The sequence below is a fragment of the Schistocerca serialis genome, chromosome 2, assembly GCF_023864345.2.
Source record: "Schistocerca serialis cubense isolate TAMUIC-IGC-003099 chromosome 2, iqSchSeri2.2, whole genome shotgun sequence".
Lineage (NCBI taxonomy): Eukaryota > Metazoa > Arthropoda > Insecta > Orthoptera > Acrididae > Schistocerca > Schistocerca serialis.
Genome location: NC_064639.1, coordinates 220867595 through 220886928, shown reverse-complemented (window position 1 = coordinate 220886928; position 19334 = coordinate 220867595). Strand labels below are relative to the sequence as shown.

Here is a 19334-nt window from a genome sequence, read left to right as displayed (position 1 = left end):
TTCGCAAATAGACGGGGAATGATGGAAAAAGAAATTGGCACCATAAGTACCCTCGACCAAACACCACAAGGTGGCTTGCAGACTATACATGTAGAACAAAGAGCAATAAAGAAAGCAGCAAGTGGAGTAAGTGCAGATTTCTAAAGAAAAGAAATCTATTAATTAAAAGGAAAGTAAAGTGCAAAAGTGGAATCCAAAAAAAGCTTCTTGTTAAACATCACATCCTTACATGTTTGCTATTGCATATTTTCTTTTCTGCCTCTCTCTTTTGATAAAGATATCATCAGAAAGTTGTGAAAACTAAAGATTCAACTGCTGTTATTCTTTTGTGTGTGTTAAACTTACTCCAGTAGTTGCTGTTTCAGTAACTGGTAAATTAATGTTTCTTTTCCATCCTTCGCACAAACCATATACACTCCACACAATATTATACACTCCTGACCAAATGAATTGCAAATAACTATTGTGTTGGAGGGAGATGGAATGCCTTGCAGTAATGACAGTGATGCCACATCAAATAGATTTCTTGGCATGCCTCTTGATCCAAAACCAATGTGGGGAAATCACAAAAACTACATATCTATTAAATTAGTCTGAGGCATCTATTGGCTAACTGAACTTGGGACTTCTGTAAGTGCCAAGTTATTACTTAACTCTTATTGTGCTCTTTTTCACAGACGTTTAACCTATAAAATATTGTTATAGGGCAATTCCTCAGGCACAAAAAGTATTATTTGGCAAAAACGGTGGTCAGGTGCATTTCTTGAGTGAGAAATCATGTATCCTGCAGATCATATTTAAAAAAAACTAAAATTGTTGACAGTTATATCCCTTCATATATGATGAATGAAAACATCGCTGACATCAGGTAAAACTCAGCTTTCATTGACCACACTACCAGTTTCACAGCTTACAGACACATCTTCAGGTCCAATCTACATATTTAAGAACTGAAACATAATTATAAACTTTTTTGTGCTATTATAGATGTTTATTTGAAGACTAGTACTTACAAAAAAGCAATTATATACTGAACAATATTAGGAAAAGGATACATTGCAACTCACTGTAAAGACGAACCACTGAGTTGCAGACAGGCACAACAAAAAGACTGTTACATGTTATAGCACTCAGCCATAGTCTTCTTCAGGAAAGAAACATACACACATTCACACAAGCAAGCACTCATCATAAACACATGACTGTTACCACCAGCACCTCCGTCTGGAATCTGGTCGGAGTTCCCTGTGGTAGCGGTCATGCGTGTATGAGGTGAGCTTGCTTGTGTGAATGTGCGTGTGTTTCCTCTGCTGAAGAAGGTTTTGGCCAAAAGCTATAATGCGTAACACTATTTTGTTGTGTCTGTCTGCAATTCGAAGAGTCATTGTTACGATGAGTAGCAATGTATTCATTTCCTAATATTGCTTGTATTCCAAACTAGAGTTTCCACTATTCAATCAAACACTTAGTTGTTTGTTGCTACCAAGGAAAACCTACAGAATCACAAACAGGAACAGTCTATATACAACCACAACACATATCTCAGGTAAATGATTAACAATGCATCACTGAATGTCTTTGGGAACACTACACAAAGATGGCTCAACCAAAAGGCATTATAGAATATAAAAAAATTTAAAACATTTAGCGAAAGTGATCTTTCTATTAAATATGGTATGCCTCCAATTATTAATGTTTCCTTTGTGGTGGTTTTCTAGTAGTTTACTGCACCATTTTATCCTTACTGTGTGTATTGTCCAGCTGTAGCATTACTTATGTTGCATACAGCTCATTTACATTAACACATTACTAACACAGATGCCTTATAATACAGATATGCACTGTACATATGTGTATGTATCACAATGACACTCCTTATTTTGTACAAACAATGATAAAATCAACAGTATTTACAATGCTTGATGATGGGTAAATAAATGAATAAATAAAAAACAACATTTGAAAGACAGAAGCCACTGTCAATTATCATAGATTGTAGCAACAGATAGAAGTTCCACAGTGGAGCAAATCTCTCGCCATTTCAATGCTGGACAACATCAACCAGTGACACAGCGTACTATTGTGAACCAACTCGTCCCTATAGGGCACAGAAACCCTATCTCAAAGGGCATTCAAATTAATGTGGCCAAAGGAACAACATGGCCACCAGATGCTCAAAATGTGGACAAAAGGTTACCTTGACTGGTTATTCATGGTATATGTTGGTACAAACTAATGGCAGAATACTGAGTACAAAAAATCACATGAGATGATGTAGTTCTTTTTTCAGCAGGGCACCATTCAAGCAAGTTCTGGAGGTATTCTCATGTGGGGCATATGTAAATGGGATGAAATGGTGGTGCCAATAAGCCTACCATTATCTGTCACCAGCTAATGATAGGCTACATAAGCCTACAGTTTGATAATGTGAATCTGTTTTATTGCCTTCAGTATACCACAGGTTAGCTGCACCTTCAGCAGGACAAAGCACCAACCTATTTCTTGTAAACTGTGACATAATGATCTGAGGAAGGCTCCACAGTGACATGAGTGTGCTTGTGTCTAATGGAATCGAAGCCATAACATGTTGTCACCATCATCAAATCAGACAGAGTTGTTAACATGCTACTATGTAGATGCCCCTAATTCAGCTGCTCATTGGTTTACAACTGTGAAATCAGTAATTGTAACATGTTTTTATATCTGCAGCTCATGATCAAACAATACACCAAAATAGTATTAATAAACTAGCTTATTATTCCAGTGTGTCTCTAGCACATAAGATTCTCTTACATACTGAAGAAAATTACCATTAAAAGAAAGCATCTGAACTGAACATTCTCAGCTATAAAACACAATAAAAATTAAACCTATTACAAATTAATTCAATATTTTAACATTACTTTCAAACTTTTACATAAAGAGAACTATAAAAAGTTTCATAGAACTGACAAATATAGAAATAAAAAATTCACAGCAGAGGTAAATGGGTCCTATGCTCACAGTATTTGAAAGCAATACTTAATTCTGACACATGGGCACACAAACACAGTTTTTTAACAAAACTATCTCAGACTTTAAATTGTTAGAGCTGATTCTCAAAAGGTGGCAGAATAGAGAATTAAGGCTCTTTGATTTGCTCAACAACACGCATTGCCTATGTAAAAAGATCAAATATTACTATGGTTAAAATTCTACATTCAACTGTACATTCTCATATAACAGGCTAAATGAACCAGTAGGAGGTTACAAGATGGCAAAGAGCAAGCCATTCCCAACTATACAAAGGCTACTAGAGCATTATGGTGTTCAGACCAACATTCAAGTATATGACTGCTTTATTTTACTTTGATAATTATTGGCTGAAGAGGTTCTTCACTGATAAATTGTATTGGTTCTTGGTTCTGAGTTAATCTGTTCTTTTCATTGTCACAAGAAATCAGAAACATCCACTTCCATTTCTTCAACATATTATGCTCATTTCAAACTCTCACTTAATCACTGCATTCCTGTGTTTGTTTGTGCGCTCATGATAATAAATATTCATTATGCACTATACCTCAGGCTTTGCAATCTTCTCTTCATCATGTAGTGTAGCCAATAGCAAATCAAGCTTCTCATTAAGAACTTTGCATTTTCCACCAAACTGATCATCACCTTGACCTAAACTGATTTCAGCTGCTCGCATTGTAAAATCCTTCACAGTCTCACACAAGATCCTGAAAATAAAATAACCTAGGTTAAGGATAAGATCTTGAATTTTTAAAATCACTAAAAAAGAATACTATTATTTATTTCTTTTTAAAATTCAGCTGCAATCACAGGCAAAGAAAACTTGGATTTTTAAAATCACTAAAGAAGAACACTATTATTTATTTCATTTTAAAATTCAGCTGCTATCACAGGCAAAGAAAACTGAAAATGGAACCATTCAAATGTAGATGGAGTGGCAAAAAGTTTGGGTGCTAACATGAAGAAATTTATGAGAATATTAGCTTCCCTTGCAAATTTCACTGGTGAAACCATTTTTGGTTATCAGTCAAGTAACAGTATGTCAAAACAATGTTTTGACAAGTTTCACAGTAGCCAGTTATAGGTACAGTGCCAGTTCCCACAAAAAATGACCTTTTATAGAGTTTGGGGTCTGCAACACCTATGCCCCAGGAATATCAGGCAGAGCAATTTTGAACCTCTGGAATGGCATGTTCCAGGCAATGATGGAGGCTGTAGTTAGTGGATGAAACTGTGTGCCTGAAATCAAAATCCTTCTACAGGTATATAGGCATACCTATGTGTATATATGGTTTGAAAATTTTACCACTAGATGGCACGGTAAGCGGCAGAATATACAAAATACACAGCTGTTCCTCAGTTTGCAATTGACCTGCTCAGCATGACTATTGCAATTCAGGATAAAGTGCTGCTGGTAAAGCTCTTTTTACAAGTATGGTGACTGTGCAGCAGTAGCTCTGCAGAAGTTGAAAAGAGGCATTGATCCAATGTCTGCCAAGGGTCTTGAGGAAATGATTATGAAATTAAAAAATACAGGTTCTTTTGAAGTGCAGTGTGGAAGATGGAGGAAGATAATTGACCCAAAGTCATTACACGGTGTGACTACATCATTGCAGGAAAAGTCGAGTGGTGGTATGGTAACATGCAGGACATGGGGAATTGCCTGATCTTTGGACATGCCTGTCAGCATGGTGTATAAAATTCTACAAAACATCCTGCTTTACTATCCACATTAAATTATCATGTTCATGAGTTGCTTTATGGTGATCTGCCAGTAAGACAAACGTTTGTTCTTGAATTTCTGCAAAGGTAACTGTATGGTACGGTTCGACGGCGTCATTTATTGTATGGCCTTTCTTATATATATATATATATTTTTAAAGTGAGTCCTATGGGTTCTGTTACCTGTACCATCACTGGCAAATACCAATGTCATTCCAGCCCTTCAACAGTGTTAATGTACGGGTAGGATCATTTTTATGCAAGATGGCACTCCTCCACACATTTCACAGCCAGTGAAGCAGCTGCTGCAGATGCATTTTGGAAATGCTAGAATTATAGGCAGTCATTTACCTACAGCCTGATCTTAATCTGTGTGACTTTCGGCTATGGGGTGGTATGAAAGATATTGTTCAGTGCCCCAATTACAAAAGTTGCTGAGTTGAAGGCACACATTGCACAACACATTCTGAATGTGACCCCTTTTGTGGAACATGCTGTTTCTTGATTCCAACCTATGGGTGAAAATGGTAGACAGCATACTGAGTAAACATGTCTTGCATCAGTTCCACAACAATTAAAAACCGATTTTGTTGTTCTTTTTCATCTGATTTTTGGCTTCAGGACAATTAAAAACCAATGTCATTGTTGCTTTTTATGAGGTTTTTGGCCTTGAGGGATAGGGAAGGAAGTCGGCCGTGCCCTTTCAAGGATACCATCCCAGCATTTACCCTAAGTGATTGAGGGAAATCACAGAAAACCGAAATCCATATGACCGGCCAAACTTGTGCAGTCACGCACATGGACAGTACATTTAGCTTAATGTGCAACTTGCACTATAGGCATCTCATTGCAATTCATCTGCCATTTGTAGGTGAACCCATTTACGTTATGATGCTTACAGCACCATTTAGGTGGAAAATTTTCGTTAAATTTCTTTGTTTCCACAATGTTTCCCCCTTCTTTGGCAATATTCTACTCAAATTGGACACCATTCTAAGCAGTGGTTTCCCATAGCATTTTGAAACTGGAACATGAATTATAACCACATTATGTTTACAATATGTGCTACTTTAAATATTACATTTGCAAGGTTCACTGTATCACTTTCACGCCATTTGCCAGAAACAATTGCTTGAAAATTACTGACCTACAGCTTCTAGGAAAAGGGACAGGCAAAACCTATAAATAGGATATTGGCTGTGAACATGTTTGTCTCAAGATGAATGGGCGAATAACAGAAAAATACTGCAGGGACATCCAGCACTGAGACTGGGGCCCAAAATGTCTTCAAACAGTACAACATGAATCACATGCGCCATAGTGTACTCTAAAGAAAAATATTCATTGAAGTTATAATGGAAAACTTCAGGTTTCCATTTTTTTTATTTTTTGAGATATAATGGAGATGCTGAGTCGCAAATAGGCACAAAAAAAAAGACTGTCACCAAATAAGCTTTTGGCCAACAAGGCCTTTGTCAAAAATAGACAACACACACACACACACACACACACACACATGACCCAGTCTTTGGCAGCTAAAGCCACTACTAGTTGTTGGCCCAAAGATTATTCTGGGACAGTCTTTTTGTTGTGCCTATGCGCAAATCTGCATCTTTGCTATATGGTGAGTAGCATAATATTGTTACATTCCATCCTGGATTTTCTAGTTTGATTTTAAAATTGCTTTCAGAAATTGCATGCTCCAATGAATATTTAAAGCCTTACAGAATGTAAAATTTGTTGATGTTTATGTCTAAGAAAGAAACCATTCTACAGGATACAGAATACACAGGAATCACTTCAGGGGAAAAATCCCTTGCAAACATAATCATAACAGAAACATATGTCTGAGAAGACACCAGTCACACTGAAAGAAACTGCTCAAAATAAAAACTTGAAATCATTTGCAATAGGAGAAAATCACGTGGCAGTGTTGAATAATCCAGTCGCAACAGCAGAAAGGAAATCACCACAAGGAGAAGAATCACATCAAAAATTATTATTCAGCTGAAACCCAGCACACAATGATCTTGCATCTATCTAGGAAGTCAAGTCCACAGGTAACCCCAAATGTGTTACGCCCAAACAATTCCACAGTGTCTCCAAAACTTTATGAATGGAGTTATCATTTGTGGTGTCAAATGTTTTTAATGGAAACTCATAAATAACCATAAACATAGAAATTCCAGATACAAAAGCTCAATTAAAATCACCACCTATTCAAATACAAAAGAGAAGATAACACCAAAATGAAAATGGCTGATCCATTTACGATTAAGAAGTGAGGACTTTTGGTGGTGAATAAAAATATACCTGCTCCAACCAGTATGTCAAATTTCAGGCCAGTTTATCAAAATTTCCAATCTTTACCAGGCAAGATAAATGAAACTAAAATACTGACCTACTCCAGTGAGCATTGGTTAATAATAATAATAATAATAAATATAAAAAAACACTAGCACTCAGAAGGCTTTGTGGTTTTAATTTGTCACCATATGTCTGCAGAAACACCTCTGCTCATGGACGAAAGAAAACGGAAGAAGGTGAGGGTCTATAAAGACTGGGTTCGTGAAGGCTGGGGAAGGAAATCAGCCACTTCCTTTCAAAGGCACCATCCAGTGTTTGTCTTAAATGATTTAGATAAGTCACAGAAAACATAAATCTCGATGAACAGAAGGGGATTTGAACCACTATCATTCTGAATAATAGCCCAGCACCTTACCACTCAGCCACTCTGCTCTGTGCTCATGAACGAATGTGTATTTGTTAGGAGAGGTGTTGAACACTGACCTCTACAATTCACTGAAACTATAGTTACAGAGCATGTCTTTAAGTACCTGCGATTAAACTTATCACATTATAAAATAGATATTACTATTTGTTTTACAGAAGTGCACATGAAAATATCAGCAATTTCTTCAGCAAGCTGGAAAATGCTTTCAGTGCATCAGAAGACTTAATGACCGTTATAACCAGCGGAGATTTGAATCTTAACTTCAACAAGCACTCTGATGATCAACAAAGATTGAATGCCTTGTGTGTAACGTACAACTGCATACAACTATAAATTCCTCAACCATAGCTGTCAAATTATCAAGCACTACCATTGATCAGAGAGACATAAATACATACAAAGAAGAATATAACATATCATTACAGGGTGCAATGATCATTATATTCAGTTCATTGTTCTACAAACAAAAATCAACCACCACATAGGGTTATTAGAGCAAGAAAAGACAGGGATTTCAACCATCAGACGTGCAATCTTTTAAGCTACTGAAGAGGGAAGCATGGGATGAAGTGTAGAGAAGAGAAGACACATGTGAAAAATGTTATTGTTTCCTAGAAACATTTACACATCACTTTAATGCAACAATTCCACGTAATAAAACAAACATTTAAAATGCAGTGGCAGAAATCTCTGATAATGTTAGTATTAATAATTCTTGTGCATAACAACAGAGACACTATGAGATCTCAAAAACTCATAAGGCGACTGGTGAATTTGATCGGTATTTCAAAACATAAAAATAACATCTAAAGCTATTAATCTAATGTAATCTATTCTCCAAGTGGCAGCAGGAGAAAAACAAGTTCTTATCAGTATATGCATTATGGATGATGCACTGCAACTGTGATTTAAATTGGTGACTTTTCAGAGTACCAAGTTTCTATAATGCCTCCATCTGATGATGAGCCTGCAGTTGTTTGAAAACTAGTTAACGGTACAATAAATCATATAAAAAATCCAAAAAGTAGTTGGCTGCACGTTTATACCCAGATAAATTACCAACTTATTTAAGTTACGGAAATGTGCAAGCTCTCGGAGCCAGTGGATCCTGCTTCTAACAGCAGGGTTGGAAGGAAAGGAAGAAGGATGAAGGAAAAGGACTAGCAAGGTTCAGGAAATGGGCAGAGTTATGGGACAGGTGAGACTTACCAAATGTTCAGTAAGTCTCCTCTGACTCAGGATTCGGGGTGACTTTTCCATAAATCTCCCAGTTTTCTGAAATTTTCTGAACCTTGCTTGTCCTTTTCCTTCATACCTCTTCCTTTCCCTTCAACTCTTCTGCCATAAAAAGGAGCCACTAGCCCACAAAGCCTTTTATAAGTGTTTTCTCCTGCTGCCACTTGATGAGTACATTTTTCATTTATGCAATTATATTTTCAATAACTGATTATTTTCATTAAAGTTATTAATCACACAAATGAATGTCCAGGTTGGAATATCAACAATTTATGAACAGAGTACAATGTTATTCACCATAAAGATGTCACACTCAACTGTGGACGGGTCAATGAAAAGACTGTTACACACTGAATTTTTGCCCAAAGCCTTCTTCAGAAAAGAAAAAAACAAACTCACAAACAGTCACACAAGCAGGTGTGCATGAAGTGAGCCTTATTGTGTGAATGTGCACATCTAAAGCTATTACACAAGGTGGCACAAGTACATCTCATTCACACACACACAACATTTGTGTGACTTTTTGTGTTTTCCTTTCTTTTCTGAAGAAGGCTATGGAAAAATGCTCAGTGTGTAACAGTCTACATTTTGCCTGTCTGCAGCTCAATCTGTCACCTTTACTGTGGGTAGCAATCAAGCCTTTTCATAATTGTTGATATTCCAACATCGACTTTCCTTTGTTACAATATTGTATTATATTCTGGGCAATACAGCATGAGACAAGAAGATTTCTCAGATGCAAAAAAGAATTTTAAGGATAATGTAAGGAGTAAATAATTATTTAGAAAATTGGTTTTGTCCTAGTTGCTTGTGTATATATTTATGAGATTGTTATATTTGTTATGAAATTCACAACTGAAAATGGAATGCAGTTACCAGAATAGAAGATATGGTGCAGGAAATCCGTTTGTAGGCTAAGTTTGGGATATAGCAGTGGTTCAAGAAGGCCTCAGTGAGACCTTCAGCACTGTAACATATCTCCCAATAACTGGAGGAGCACCCCTCCAAGAGTTATTCAATTTATTGACATCCTATTCCCACCTTGGAGTAACACTACTCATCAACATCTATCATGTTCCCAGCGAACAACATCATCAACTCCTCATAGCATCTAGTCCTTGCCTTGTAGACCCTTTCCATCTGCCACATTCCCCAAGCTTCCCTCCAATATCCCACAAAACCCAGAATCTAAACAAACCCAAAATCAACCTTCGTCATCACTCTAATAAATGCCTGCACATCCATCTTCTACAAGTTTATCAAAATTCATAAACCCAACAATTCTAGAGACTCCATTGCAGCTGGTTACTGTGCTCCCACTGAAAGAATCTCTGCTGTTTTCTGCCAACAACTCCAACCAACTACCCATAGCCTAGCTTCTTATTTAATGATATGAACCACTTCCTTCATGAATTTAAATTATCCCCACCCAATTATCACTTAGATCTCTTCCTGCCACTGGTGCTGCCACCTCCCTATATGTCAACATCTCCCACATCCAACACCTAATCCCCCCGTCACCCTCAAGAACCAGCTACAAAGGGGGATCCCCCCCCCCCCCCCCCCCAACCTCACACAATGTCATCCCAGACTGGAAAACTAAATAATATCCTTCATTACAGCTTTGGCTATCTATCATTAGGCCAAGAAATGAGTCACATTCTACCCACAATCCTTCCTATCCCCCTAAAGTCGTATTCCACTGCTCACCCAACCTCCAGTCTCTTACCATATGGGTCATATCCCTGTGGAAGACATGATGCAAAGCTTATCCTATTCAGCCACCCAGCACATCCTACTCCAGTCCCGTCACAGGCCAATCCTGTCCCATCAGAGTTAGGGCCAGCCACATCATATACCATCTATGCTGCAATCACTGCACAGCAATTTATGTGGTCATGACCACCAACCAACTGCCTACCAAAATGACTGACCACCACAAAACTATGGCCAAGAGCAGAGTTGAGCATCCAGCAGCAGAACAGGTTGTAGAGCACTACATCCTCCATTTCACTGGTTGCTTCACAACCCGTGCCTTCACCCCAGCACCAGCTTTTCTGAACTACATGGATGGGAATTATACTTGCAACCATCCTTCACTCCCTAATCTCCCTTACTTCACTCTCAGCTAACCCCATGCACCCACACTCTCTTCTCCATAGTCTCTGTCACACCCTCACAATCCACTCCCTATGTCCATGGCACCATATTCTGTATGAACTAATTGGCTGAAGTGCCTGTGTGCGGTATCCCTATCCCATACACCTGTTGCTTCTCTGTCCCACACTCCTATCTTGTACACCTGCTACCCCCCTCCAAGTTGTAAGCCAAAGTTCCCTAACTCTCCCTCCCACCTGTTTTCTCCATTTGCTCACTCTACCCAACACAACCTTTCACCCCAGTGTACCTGCTGGACTGCAGGTCATATTAGTCTCAAGGAGCAGGGAGCAGGAATAACAGGCAGCATTTATTCATATGTAAAACAGAAAAAAGTGAAAAATACTTTTAATAAACATTTTAAACATGAGAATGCACTTCCACAAAATGCAATTTTTTAATTTAGTGTTAATTTTCTTGGATTTCCCGCAAATTTGTCAATTACTTTCTTTTCTAACAGCTCGCAGTTTTCTTTCATGTAATTTCCATGTATGCTCATCAGGCATAATCCAGTAAGCCCTTCATCTCCTATAATGCATGTAAGCCATGTCTTTACTCTTCAAAGCTTAGTGAAGGATTGCTACACAGTCACCATTGTGCACGGAATAGTGCTAAAATTTGTAGTGCTTTTCTCATGCTAGAGAAGAAGATATTGGTCTCATTAAACAGGCAATGACTTCTATGCCCTTTAATTTAGCTTTAGATATATTCTTTTTCATCCATAAATTGTACCACAGGCCCAGTCCCCTGGCAATGTCATCCAAACCATAATTTTATTAAAACAGTTCTACATTTTTATGAAATTCTGTTGTACTAGTTTTTCCAATATTCAAAGGATGTAGCTTATTATTTAGAGCAAAAACTGGAGTATCTTTGGGGTAAAATCAAATACTAACACCAACATGAAGTGATTTGATGTATGGTATTACCAGCGAACATCTACCAGTATTTGCTGTCACTTTCCAACGGTGGAATGCTTCTGAATTTTTGCTTACAAGCAAAGTGTGGAACAGCAGTTTCTATTTCCAGTTCCTCTGCAGTGGTTTCTGCTTTCCAAGTAATTCACTAGTTGTTCTGTCTTGTTTCCTTTCAGTCATTACTAAGAATGTCAAGGATTCCTTCCTTAGATTGCAGGACGTTAGCCACTGGTTCCAAACTGCTGAGTATTTGGCTACTGTTTGTAAAGCAAAAAGGAATACTAGTTTTTTAATGGCTGAATCCAACTGATATTCAGATTTTCTCATTGCATAATTTCCCTCTGTGGACAATGTTTCTAGAACTCTCACAACCTCTGGGAAATGTTGAGAAAATAGTCTGATAGATTTATATTTTTCATACCATCTCGTCCCACACATTTGTGATAAATTGGGAGCACATTTCTACTGTGTAGTCGATTCTCTAAAAATGTTTATAGTGTCTTCTATAGTGGCAACAGTCTTACTAATTTCTAGCACTGTATTTGCATCATTCACCACAAGGTTGAGATTGTGACTTGAACAATGAATGTATGAGGCTCAATAATACTTCTTTCCTAAAATGGCTTGCACACTGCTCTCTCTGCCTACCATTACTGAATGGGTGTTGAAGCCAAATACTACACAATCTTCTGCTGGAAGATTATTATGATCAGGAAACTATCAATTACTTCAGTGACTGATGAGGTATTTTGTGAATGTAGCTCTACAGAACCTACAAGTTCTTCCTGGATTTTCACTTTGCTTTCATCATAGAATCACATGCCTACTTATAACTGTCCCTTCCCAGCTATGTCTACTGTTTCATCAGCCAAGACTGCATAAAACATTGCTTTTTTATGTCAGTGGCTATATTCTCCTAATAACAATGCCAAACAAATTTATCAATTCATTTTGCATTTTCAGTGATTTGTAAACAGCACTGTGGTGACAATTTTCCAGATGATTCCTTAACTTGTTGTCACCAGAATCAATTCTTAAATCTGGTAAAACACCTTCATATGCATGTTTTCCTATAAGAGGCATATCATGTGCACCACAAAAAACTGTAAAAGAAAGAATTGATGACAATATCTGCCTGGTTTTATCAATCACTTTTTGATGTGCATTATGCAGTCAGACATCTACAGGTACTTGTCCAAGAGAAGTTTTTGTTGCAGCTAATGCTGTTAACTGAGGCTGGGTTTTGACATGTTTCTGACAGTCTTCATGCATACTCTTGAATTTTGTGAATGGTATAATCACAAATAATCCCAAGATGCCTCTAACAGTGCCAGTGACAGGAGGAAACAAACACAGTGCTTGTATAGCGCTTCTTCTAGTAACTTGGAATATACTAGCTACAGTGCATAATTTTCTAACCATGTGCGATTAAATTTTCTTTACAAATGGCTTGCATCCCTTTCAGAGTCAGAATTCCTTGAAGAGGTCCAAGGATTTAGTAAGAGCTCCTTCTTCTTTTTCACTCTATCTGAGTAAATGGCCCAATATAATGACCCAGCTATTTTGATTGCAGTCACTTTCAATGGCAATTTCTGAACCATCTTTGAACATACAAGCTACTTGGGATGCTGACTGAGAATTATGGACAGGGACTACACAGTTACTGGTATTGTTGTTGAATCTGATTGCTGCTCAGTGTCAACTTTAGGTGTTGATCATGACACTTCATTTTTGCTATGATCGTCATTGCTTCCATTGCCACTATTTTGATCCTTTTCCTTTCACGAGCATTAGAGCCTACAAAATATATACAGGGTTATTACAAATGATTGAAGCGATTTCACAGCTCTACAATAACTTTATTATTTGAGATATTTTCACAATGCTTTGCACATACATACAAAAACTCAAAAAGTTTTTTTACGCATTCACAAATGTTCGATATGTGCCCCTTTAGTGATTCGGCAGACATCAAGCCGATAATCAAGTTCCTCCCACACTCAGCGCAGCATGTCCCCATCAATGAGTTCGAAAGCATCGTTGATGCGAGCTCGCAGTTCTGGCACGTTTCTTGGTAGAGGAGGTTTAAACACTGAATCTTTCACATAACCCCACAGAAAGAAATCGCATGGGGTTAAGTCGCGAAAGCGTGGAGGCCATGACATGAATTGCTGATCATGATCTCCACCACGACCGATCCATCGGTTTTCCAATCTCCTGTTTAAGAAACGCCAAACATGATGATGGAAGTGCGGTGGAGCACCTTCCTGTTGAAAGATGAAGTCGGCGCTCTCGGTCTCCAGTTGTGGCATGAGCCAATTTTCAAGCACGTCCAGATACACATGTCCTGTAACGTTTTTTTCACAGAAGAAAAAGGGGCCGTAAACTTTAAACCGTGAGATTGCACAAAACACGTTAACTTTTGGTGAATTGCGAATTTGCTGCACGAATGCGTGAGGATTCTCTACCGCCCAGATTCGGACATTGTGTCTGTTCACTTCACCATTAAGAAAAATTGTTGCTTCATCACTGAAAACAAGTTTCGCACTGAATGCATCCTCTTCCATGAGCTGTTGCAACAGCGCCGAAAATTCAAAGCGTTTGACTTTGTCATCGGGTGTCAGGGCTTGTAGCAATTGTAAATGGTAAGACTTCTGCTTTAGCCTTTTCCGTAAGATTTTCCAAACCGTCGGCTGTGGTACGTTTAGCTCCCTGCTTGCTTTATTCGTCGACTTCCACAGGCTACGCGTGAAACTTGCCCGCACGCGTTCAACCATTTCTTCACTCACTGCAGGCCGACCCATTGATTTCCCCTTACAGAGGCATCCAGAAGCTTTAAACTGCGCTTACCATCGCCGAATGGAGTTAGCAGTTGGTGGATCTTTGTTGAACTTCGTCCTGAAGTGCCGTTGCACTGTTATGACTGACTGATGTGAGTGCATTTCAAGCACGACATACGCTTTCTCGGCTCCTGTCGCCATTTTGTCTCACTGCACTCTCGAGCGCTCTGGCGGCAGAAACCTGAAGTGCGGCTTCAGCCAAACAAAACTTTATGAGTTTTTCTACGTATCTGTAGTGTGTCACGATCATATGTCAATGAACGGAGCTACAGTGAATTTATGAAATCGCTTCAATCATTTGTAATAGCCCTGTGTGTGTGTGTGTGTGTGTGTGTGTGTTATATATATATATGTCCAGGCAGAACTATGATTAAGTTATGCTCCTTGCAAAATTGTACCAGACGGCTTCCTCTTTCATTTCTCTCCCCCAATCCATATTCACCCACTATGTTTCCTTCTCTCCCTTTTCCTACCCTTGAATTCCAGTCACCCATGACTATTAAATTTTCGTCTCCCTTCACTACCTGAATAATTTCTTTTATCTCATCATACATTTCATCAATTTCTTCATCATCTGCAGAGCTAGTTGGCATATAAACTTGTACTACTGTAGTAGGCATGGGCTTTGTGCCTATCTTGGCCACAATAATGCGTTCACTATGTTGTTGGTAGTAGCTCACCCACACTCCTATTTTTATATTCATTATTAAACCTACTCCCTTTTTAAATTTTCTAACCTACCTGCCCGATTAAGGGATCTGACATTCCACGCTCTGATCCGTAGAACCCCAGGTTTCTTTCTCCTGATAACGACATTATCATATGTTGAAGTATATTCGGGTGTGCCGCAGGGAAGTTTGTTGGGACCCTTGCTGTTCATGTTGTATATTAATGACCTTGCAGACAATATTAATTGTAAAATCAGGCTTTTTGCAGATGATGGAGTTATCTATAATGAAGTACTACCTGAGAGAAGTTGCATAAATATTCAGACAGATCTAGATAAGATTTCAGCATGGTGCAGAAGTTGGCAACGTGCTCTAAATGTTCAGAAATGTAAAATTGTTCACTTCACAAAACAAAAAAATGTAGTACCCTATAATATCAATGAGTCATTGTTGGAATTGGCCAACTCATACAAATACCTGTGTGTAACACTTTGTAGGGATGTGAAATGGAATGATCACATAAGCTGAGGCATGGGTGAAGTACATGATAGGCTTTGTTTTATTGCTAGAATACTGGGGAAGTGCAAACAGTCTACAAAAGAGATTGCTTACAAATCATTCGTGTGACCCATCCTAGAATACTGCTGAAGTATGTGGGACCCATACCAGATAGTATTAACAGGGGATATTGAACGTGTACAGAGAAGAGTAGCACGAATGGTCACAGGTTTGTTTAATCCATGGGAGAGTCACAGAGATACTGAAGGAACTGAAATGGCAGACTCTTGAAGACAGACGTAAACTATCCTGACAAAGTCTGTTAACAAAGTTTCAAGAACTGAATTTCAATGATTACTCTAGGGATATACCACAACTGCCTACATATTGCTCATACAGGGATCTTGAGGATAAGATTAGAATAATTACTGCATGCACAGAGGCATCCAATCAATCATTTTTCCCATGCCCCATATATGAATGGAACAGGAAGAAAGCCTAATAACTGTTACAATGGGATGTACCCTCTGCCATGCACATCACAGTGGTTTGCAGATTATAGATGTAGATGTAATGCTACCTTGTGTTCAACATACGCGCAATGCACAGACACATTCTGTCAGTAATGTTGCTGATTATCTACACAAGCAGTGGTTGGTGCATCAGATAGGGCTCTGGAACTCACTACCGTCTTCATTGTGTATGCAACATTACTGGGTTGGTGCAGAAGTTTGTAGCATTCTTCCATAAGTTTACATGCAACAGAGACTTTAATCATCAACAATATATTCTCCTTCAGTGTGAACAAGACTACCAATGCTGGGTTAACTTTTCAATTCTCCGACTGTAGAAACCACATGGTTTTGAGGAGAAGAACTCGTTGAACCATGTTCAGAGTGCATTTTCATCAGGAAAGGAAAAGATGACTATCTGAGGGCACAAGATAAGATGAATAAGGTGGATGCGGAATGACTTCCCCACCCAAATACTGTGTAGTGTTTTTTGTCAATCTAGTGGAATGCAGGCAAGTGTTATTGTGGAGTGCATCACTTTAAGCAGTCTTCCTGGTCTAGGATTGCAGCTGTAAGATGTCTCAGTTGTTGACAATAGATATCAGCAGCGATGGCTAGACATTGGGGAAGCAATTTGCGGTACACCACGCCGTTGCTGTTGTACTAGATGCATAACATTATCGTTTATGGATGACTGCAGGTCTTTGCATGGGGAGTTGCTGCATTGTTTGGGCTCAGTCATTCCTTTCTTTTCCTTACAATTGCATAAAGACACCGTTTCTCATCACCAGTAATGATACAGGAGGAATGGTCAGTGTTGTTCACAAGCCAACAGATGATGGGCAAGCACAGATGCACATATGGCCACCAACTGATTTTTGTGATTTTGGCACAGATGACAGCTTAGGCTGCATTCACAGTGGCACCAACAACGGTCATCAGATGCCGTTGCCAAAGGTTGCCCGATAACACCGGGCGACAGCTTGATCACTATGCATCCGATCTCATTTGTCAGTTTTTGATGGGATCGAGGAGGTTAGGTTAGGTTAGAATCCATTTTATGTATGAAGTTTGTTATATTTTGACCTCCAAGGACATGATGTATAATATTCATGCAAACAAAGTTGACACTTGGTGTGGTGGCTGATGGGAGTGACTGTAAACGGCAAATGCCTGTACGGTCGCTTCCATCAACCACCATGTTGAGTGTCAACTTTGTTTGCGCTTGTAGTATTATGATGCATCCATGCTTGGAGACGAATGCTGCAGTGTGGCTGTTGGTATTAAAAGATGCATGTAAATGAGTTATATCTGTCTTGAAATGAACATGGTACTGTACATTCTGTCCTCAGTTACTGGAATTACGAGACAAGGTTTATGAATATGCAAGAGGAAGGGAAAAACACCATGCCACAACAGTTAAAAACACTTTAACTTTGTGATACCACTTTCCTTCGCTCAACAGTGGTTAGCAACAGAATCAGCCACCACCTTAGAAACTAACAAGCCGTAATTGATGTTTTTCATATTTATACACTTGTATTACGAAAATATGTAGTATCAGTGATACACTGCATTAATGATCTCTCCAAACCATGTTGTTTAGAGTGTTGTTTATTATGCTACAGTGGCAGGATGTGTGACTTCAGTGTGTACATTTTTTGCCAATAAGGTTATGAGCAAGCAATGGTTAATTTATGTGGTGAAATTACATGTTTCTATTATATGATACATTGATAAAATTTGTGTAAGAAAGCAAGTATTATTCATTTAATGAAAGGCAGATTTGTAGTTTTACAGCAGCTCACTTTATTCTAAAAATGATGAAAATTAATGCAGTAGGCAGGACATTCAGATTCTAGTACACATCACTACTCTCTAAACACTTACCCAGTGGATTTGAGAAAGGAAGTAACACTACTCCTGGGGGCAGTATTACTTCAGATTGAGTGTTGATTTTAATAAAGAAAATCAGCAAAATTGCAGTGTCTTTTAGTGCACTTGCACGGCTTCAAAATTTGGCATAGGAAAAATTAAAAATTTCATAGCACAGGTATGTGAGGTGCAAGAGTGAAAATATTAGATCTTAAATTAGTATTCCAAGTATCATAAATAACATCTAACATATCACAGAAAAATTTTGAAACTATGCTTTTCAAAACATGGTATAGGCCTAAGTATTAGAAAGATGTAATAGACAGATGTTAAATATCGAAGTGTCACTTCTGGTTTTACTTGAACCAGAACTGCATTTTTAATGTGAGAATTGGATTTTTTAATAGACCTTGAATCACATCTCTACAAGTAGGGCCCTACTTGAAATCTGCTTTGCTGAATTTCTTTTACATTGTGCAAGCATACATCAATTAACCTTCAATAGCTCTCATTCAGTATATGACAGGCAAACAAAAAGTTCAGTCTACAGTGCTCTTAACATCTAAAGCGCTGAAAATTGGGGAACACATATGTACACCACATTTGCAAACTGCATAATGTAACAGAATCACCACCCTACCGCCATAAAAACACCACTAGTAAGCAGTAATAATAATTTGTAAATAATCATAATCCAAAAACATTCAATATAATTATTTTAAGTAAAAAGTAAGACATCCTTGTCACTTGAACAAATTATTTTTCTAGCTTGTAATCCACAGGAAAAATGTTTGATAAAGAGTTTGCCCCTTTGTGGCTTCCAATAAACCTATGATTTCAGTCCATAGATTCTGCAAACTGTATCTTTGACTAAACTTATCAGCTCCCCACAGCTCATGTTTCATGTTTTGTTGACCATTATGACTGGACACACACACACACACACACACACACACACACACACACACACACACACACACACAACTGGTTTGAATTTCACCGGTTGTCATATGAAACACGTACTTTCAGATGATGAGGTCGGCTACATTGTGAGCACACATAGTGGTCTACTGATTTGAAATGATCAGCTATCTTCTGCCAATGTTGGTTGTCAGCAGAATCCACCAGCATCAGTGCTACTGTGACTTCAGCCTTACATACTT

General features: G+C 38.3%; 1 protein-coding gene across 1 annotated transcript in view; it reads right to left on the bottom strand.

Moving 5' to 3' along the window:
- The window catches only part of LOC126456962 (diacylglycerol kinase eta-like), a 537414-nt gene that overhangs the window by 208210 nt on the left and 309870 nt on the right, over window positions 1–19334 (bottom strand). Inside the window, exon 11 of the mRNA XM_050092898.1 lies at window positions 3560–3719. Within this exon, the coding sequence (XP_049948855.1) occupies window positions 3560–3719 (160 nt within the window). The remainder of the gene's footprint in view (window positions 1–3559; window positions 3720–19334) is intronic.